General features: G+C 54.9%; 1 protein-coding gene across 4 annotated transcripts in view; it reads left to right on the plus strand.

Moving 5' to 3' along the window:
• The window catches only part of Grasp (general receptor for phosphoinositides 1 associated scaffold protein), an 8489-nt gene extending 3336 nt beyond the window's left edge, over positions 1 to 5153 (plus strand). For 2 of the 4 annotated variants that reach the window (XM_031356214.1, XM_031356239.1), the window contains exons 3-8: positions 1168 to 1222; positions 1326 to 1428; positions 2844 to 2937; positions 3033 to 3099; positions 3276 to 3342; positions 3960 to 5153. In XM_031356214.1, coding sequence (XP_031212074.1) covers positions 1168 to 1222; positions 1326 to 1428; positions 2844 to 2937; positions 3033 to 3099; positions 3276 to 3342; positions 3960 to 4465 — 892 coding nt within the window. In that variant the 3' untranslated portion in view covers positions 4466 to 5153. Of the gene's footprint in view, positions 1 to 299; positions 747 to 1167; positions 1223 to 1325; positions 1429 to 2843; positions 2938 to 3032; positions 3100 to 3275; positions 3343 to 3959 lie in introns of those variants that run through there. The other 2 variants (XM_031356222.1, XM_031356228.1) reach the window with 2 other exon arrangements.
• Positions 5154 to 5388: the final 235 nt, after the last annotated feature.

The raw sequence follows: 5388 nt of genomic DNA on the forward strand, positions 1-5388 counted from the left end.
GTGTCTCTCTACAGAGCCCTGGCTGTCCTGGAACTCGAGAGATCCCCCTGCCACCGCTTCCCAGGTGCTGGGCTTTAAAAAGGCATGGACCACCATGCCCAGCTTATTTTAATATTTTAAAGGGTTATAAAAACAAAGAATAATATATGACAGACGCCATACGGGGCCCACAAAACCTTAAATATTTACCATCTGGCTCTTTGCAGTTAAAGTTCGCAGACCCTTCCAGGAACCCAGAAAGCACTGGGACAGACAGAGGACTTCCAGGTTTCCCCTGCTCCTGTCCAGAACATAAGGGACTCCTAGGAAAGGAAGTGTCTGGCACAGCATTAGGCGGCAGGGGACTCAGGATAGAAGCTAGAGGCCTGGTCTCCAGGGCCTTTCTGAGGTGGCTAGACTCCTAGAGGCCTAAGGAGCCACTTTATTCTGCCTCTGGCTGGTGGAAAGGAAGGGGAAGGGGTGGGCAGAGGAAACTCTGGCCCCCCCATCAGCCTAGGATTTGGAGCAGTTCCAGACCATTGTGTCCAGCAGGCAGCCTTCAGTTCGGGAAGGGGTGGCCCCAGGCTCCCCTCCCCCAGCCCTCACATCTGGTGGGCTGGCCACACCACAGCTGGGAGGAGCGGCTGTGGTCTGCGCCCAGCCTCGTGACTGCCCCAGGGGCTGGGGCTGTGTTTTCCCCAAAGCGTCAGAACCAGGATGCTCCAGCCTGGGGGTCCAAATTGGTGCCTTCGGTTAGTGAGTATAAAGTATGTGAGTACTGGAAGTCTGAAGTGCTGGTAGGCTCATTCCTTTCCTGAGTTCCCACCCCCCACTCCCCTGCTGTCCCACGTAAGAGGCTGTTTTTATTCTTCTGTGCAGCTCCCTGAGGCCAATTTCAGTTGGGTTTGGGAAGGGCATTCCAAAAATCTGTGCAGAATGAGCTGTCACAGGAGACTCCGGGTCCTTCTGGGATGTTCAAGATCAGACTTCCACTGAACTGTGGGACTGTCAAGCTCCTGTTTTTGTTATTGTATTTTGAGACAGGGTCTCACTATGCAGCTCAGACTGAAATGAAGCATCCTCCTGCCTCAGTCTCTCAAAGGCTGGGCTTACAGATGTGGGCCCACTACAGCCAGCTTTCCCATACTTTTCTTAACGTAAGTAATCTTTACCCTCTGTCTTCTGCAGGAAGGTTCTGACTTTGGAGAAGGGGGACAACCAGACCTTCGGCTTCGAGATCCAGGTGTGAAAAACTGGGCAAAGAGGTGGGGGTGGGGATCGGAGGACAGTTTGGAGGACAGACAGGTCTGCTTGCCTCTGCTGAGCGTTCGGTCTCTTGTTTACAGACTTATGGCCTTCACCACCGAGAGGAGCAGCGTGTAGAGATGGTGACCTTCGTCTGCCGAGTTCATGAGTCCAGCCCTGCCCAGCTGGCTGGGCTCACGCCGGGTAGGCCTTGAGCCCAGAGTGCACAGGGCTCTGGGGGGGGGGGGGGCAGTGCATAGCTTCACTCCTAAGCAGAGGCATTTTTTTTTCCTCCTTCATCCTCCAACTTGGAGAAGGCCAGAAAAATTAACAAGAGTCCTGAATGTGGATTCTGGCACACTGGCCATTTACTGTGGGGCGGTGTGTGGTTCTTTTGCAAAACGGGGCAGGTAACAGTGTAGTGTGGTGGGGGTTCCTTGAGCACAAAGCGAAACCCGGGGAAAAGTGATACTGCTTGTGAGCAGCTGTTCAGCCTCCTGGTAGCTGTGCAGTCCAGCTGGGCAGAGTTGGGTAGAGATGCGTTCTACCAGGTCTGCCTCAAAGTGGTCCATGAGGACCTATCCTTCTCCTGCTGGGGCACCTGTGCTGCATCCTTCATCAAGGAATCAAATGATGGAGACCTGAGATTAAGGTCCCAGTCTGCCAGCCTGAGGCTCCCATGAGTCCACATCTATCCTGTCAGCACAAGTGCCTCTTGCCCTTCCCTCTTGCCCACTTACCAGCAGCACTTTGCTAGGTAGTTCCTGACTGCCCTTGATGTAGCCACAGCAAAGATCCACAAAAACAACCACTTCCCCGATGTGAGCATGAAATCTCTGGTGCCTGGAGCCTGGGACAGCTCCCAGTTGGGCACCCTTAACCCTATGCCTTATTTGTATGGAATGATTTTCACAACAGGTGTGGGTTAAACGGAAACAGCTCCTCCAGGAGGAGCATGGGAACCTGGGAGGGCTCTGTGATGGGGAGAGAGATTCCTGGGGGTATGCATATGTGATAACTCACTTCTTACATCCCTGGAACCTAGCATAGGTTGCTATATCCAGACAAGCTGGTGCTCTCTATTCATGGAGAAATGGCTGTGGTTTTGTGCATTAGTTGTTGGTTTTTTTTGTTTTTGAGACAGGTTAACAGCCCTGGCTGTACTGGAACTTGTTATGTAGATCAGACTGGCCTCCAACTAATGGAGATTTGCCTGCCTCTGTCTCCCAAGTGCTGGGAGTACATTAAAGGCATGCACTACCATGTTGGGCTAGGTTTTAGGTTTTGTTTGTTTCTTAGTTTTGTTTGTTGAGACAGTGTTTCTCTGTATGGCCTCTGCTGTCCTGGAATTTGCTCTGTATATCAGTCTGGTCTAAACTTATAGAGATCTGCCTGTCTCTGCCTCTGAAGTGCTGGGATTAAAGGCATGTGCCACCCCACCCCCCACCCCTGCCCCAACTGGTTTTGTATATTTTGAGTGGGGTAAAAGAGATGTCCAGGTCCCCCCACCACTGTGGAAGTTCAGGAGTGGTTCTCCAGGTCACCATCCTGCCCTTTCTGGCCGGAACCCTTCCTCCGTGCCCTGGGAAACAGGTACTGACTTCTGCTCTTCCTGGCAGGGGACACCATCGCCAGCGTCAATGGTCTCAACGTGGAAGGCATCCGGCACCGGGAGATTGTCGATATTATCAAGGCGTCTGGCAATGTTCTCAGGTATCCGTGTCTAGGTGCAGTGCCTCAGGGCCCCTGAGCTTGTGGTGCTCCTCAGCCTTCAGGCTCGCTCAGCCTTTGTCCCCTCCATCCCTCAGACTGGAAACTCTGTATGGGACGTCCATTCGGAAGGCAGAACTGGAGGCCCGCCTGCAGTACCTTAAGGTGGGGCTCTGCCTTGCTCTTCCCAGTCCTTGTCCCTCAGGCCCTTTTAAGGGTTTCCGCATCTTTCTTAGCCTCTATTAGCCCTAAGGCTTCTATGCCTTTCTCCCTTTCCCTTGTGTTCCCATATCCTGCTGGGGACCTGGTAGTCCTGACAGTTGGCTGCATGTGTCTTACAGCAAACCCTGTACGAGAAGTGGGGAGAATACAGGTCGCTAATGGTACAGGAGCAGCGGCTAGTGCATGGTAAGTAGGTCGGGGCGTCCGTGGGGACGGCACTCCCCTCTTAGAACTCGCAGGGATGGTTCTGGACCTACTGCTTTGGACCCCACGTTGCCCTAAGCTGATACACAATTTTATTCTCACAGTCGCCCTCTGGAGGTTAGGGTTGAGTACTGCTGTTTGGTGCAGGCCTTTAATCCCAGGAGGCAGAAGCAGAGGCAGGCTGGTCTTTGAAGCAATCCTAGGACAGCTAGGGCTCTGTGGAAAGAGCCTGTCTCCAAAGGAAGAAGCGTGTACGTGTGCGTGTGTCTCACTCCTTTACGTGGAAAGAGCCTGTCTCCAAAAGAAGCGCGTGCGCGTGTGTGTATGTGCGTGTGCGCATGTGTCAGTCCTTTCTGTGGAAAGATCCTGTTTTCAAAAGAAGCATGTGGGTGTGTAACCTTTCTGCGGACTGCCTTCCTGTCTTAAGTGGCGTTCTTGAGTTTATTAACTCCAGTTTTACAGACAGAAAGACTGGGGCCCAGGACCCTCGTGGGTGGTACAAGGAAAGAACAGGATCTTCTGCTCATGCCTTCTGACCCTTAGCCTAGGGCGCTCTGGCCCCAGGATTCAGGAAGCTCTCTGGTCTTCTGTCCCCACAGGCCTGGTGGTGAAGGACCCAAGCATCTATGACACACTGGAGTCCGTGCGCTCCTGCCTCTACGGCGCAGGCCTGCTTCCCGGCTCGCTGCCCTTTGGGCCTCTGCTCGCTGCGCCTGGGGGTGCCCGCGGGGGTGCGCGGCGGGCCAAAGGGGACACCGAGGACGCTGTGTACCACACGTGCTTCTTTGGGGGCACCGAGCCGCAGGCGCTGCCACCTCCGCCGCCCCCCGCGCGCGCGATAGGCCCGAGCTCCTCCGAGACCGCGGCGTCCGTGCTGTGTCCCGCACCCCGCTCCACGCTCAGCCGCAGCGCCAGTGTGCGGTGCGCTGGCCCGGGCGGGGGCGGCGGCGGGGGCGCGCCGGGCGCGCTCTGGACTGAGGCCCGCGAACAGGCCCTGTGTGGCGCGGGCCTACGCAAGACCAAGTACCGCAGCTTCCGCAGGCGGCTGCTCAAATTCATCCCCGGACTCAACCGCTCCCTGGAGGAAGAGGAGAGCCAGCTGTAGGGGCGCGGGTGGGCAGGTGGGAAGTATTTATTTATTTATTCATCGTAACAGCCTGTGCAAAAAGTAGGGGCGGTAGTGTCGGTCCAAGGACCCCAGGAGCCCAAAGCTGCGGGAGAGGGTCCTTGCTAGCTCTGGCCCTTCTGGTAGGTTCTCTGCTGAGAAAAAAAAAAGGGAGCCTAGTTGCTTTCTGTCCTCTCTAAACCGCAGCAGGAGCTCTGCAGGGAGAATAGACACTGGGAGTGGGAAGAGGTCTGGTGGACCAAAGAGAGCTATGCTAGCCTAAAGTCTGGGTCAGTCGTGCCTTGTGGGGCCCCTGTCCCAAGAAACCCTCTTCTCAGCTTTACTAGCTCCCCAGCCCTTAGCCTTGGGGAGAGGAAATCCGTGATGGATCATTCCCCACCCTACAGAGACAGACAGACACACACACACACACACACACATCAGTGGGCCCCAAGGAGGCAAGGTGCTGGTCCCCTTCCTCCAACCTTGACCCCTAAGGGCTTAACCCCTGTCCAGGGGGCTATAACTAAGTGGGGTCCTGCCAGGCAGGGGTCCTGGGTTCTGTGCTCCTTGGGGAATAAAAATGAGCTCATCATTCAGGTGGGGTGGGGCAGCCTGGACTGTTCTACACTTTTCTGCATATGTTGCTTCTGAACCACAAACTGTATAAAATTGATGGTTTTTTGCATCTGTGTCAGTGTGGTAACTGCCTGTGGGGGAGGACTGTGCTCAGACAAGCTCTGACTCCGCCACGCAGCCCCCTCCAAACACACACACACACACACACACACACACACACACACTGCACTTCACATCTTTATTTTAGCTTGAAGCCAGGGAAATTGTCTAGGGGATTTTAGTGAACATGTGCTGGCCTGAACTGAGGCCCCACACCCTCTTTAGAACCCGGGCCTCTTGTTCAG

Source organism: Mastomys coucha, unplaced genomic scaffold (assembly GCF_008632895.1).
Source record: "Mastomys coucha isolate ucsf_1 unplaced genomic scaffold, UCSF_Mcou_1 pScaffold11, whole genome shotgun sequence".
Lineage (NCBI taxonomy): Eukaryota > Metazoa > Chordata > Mammalia > Rodentia > Muridae > Mastomys > Mastomys coucha.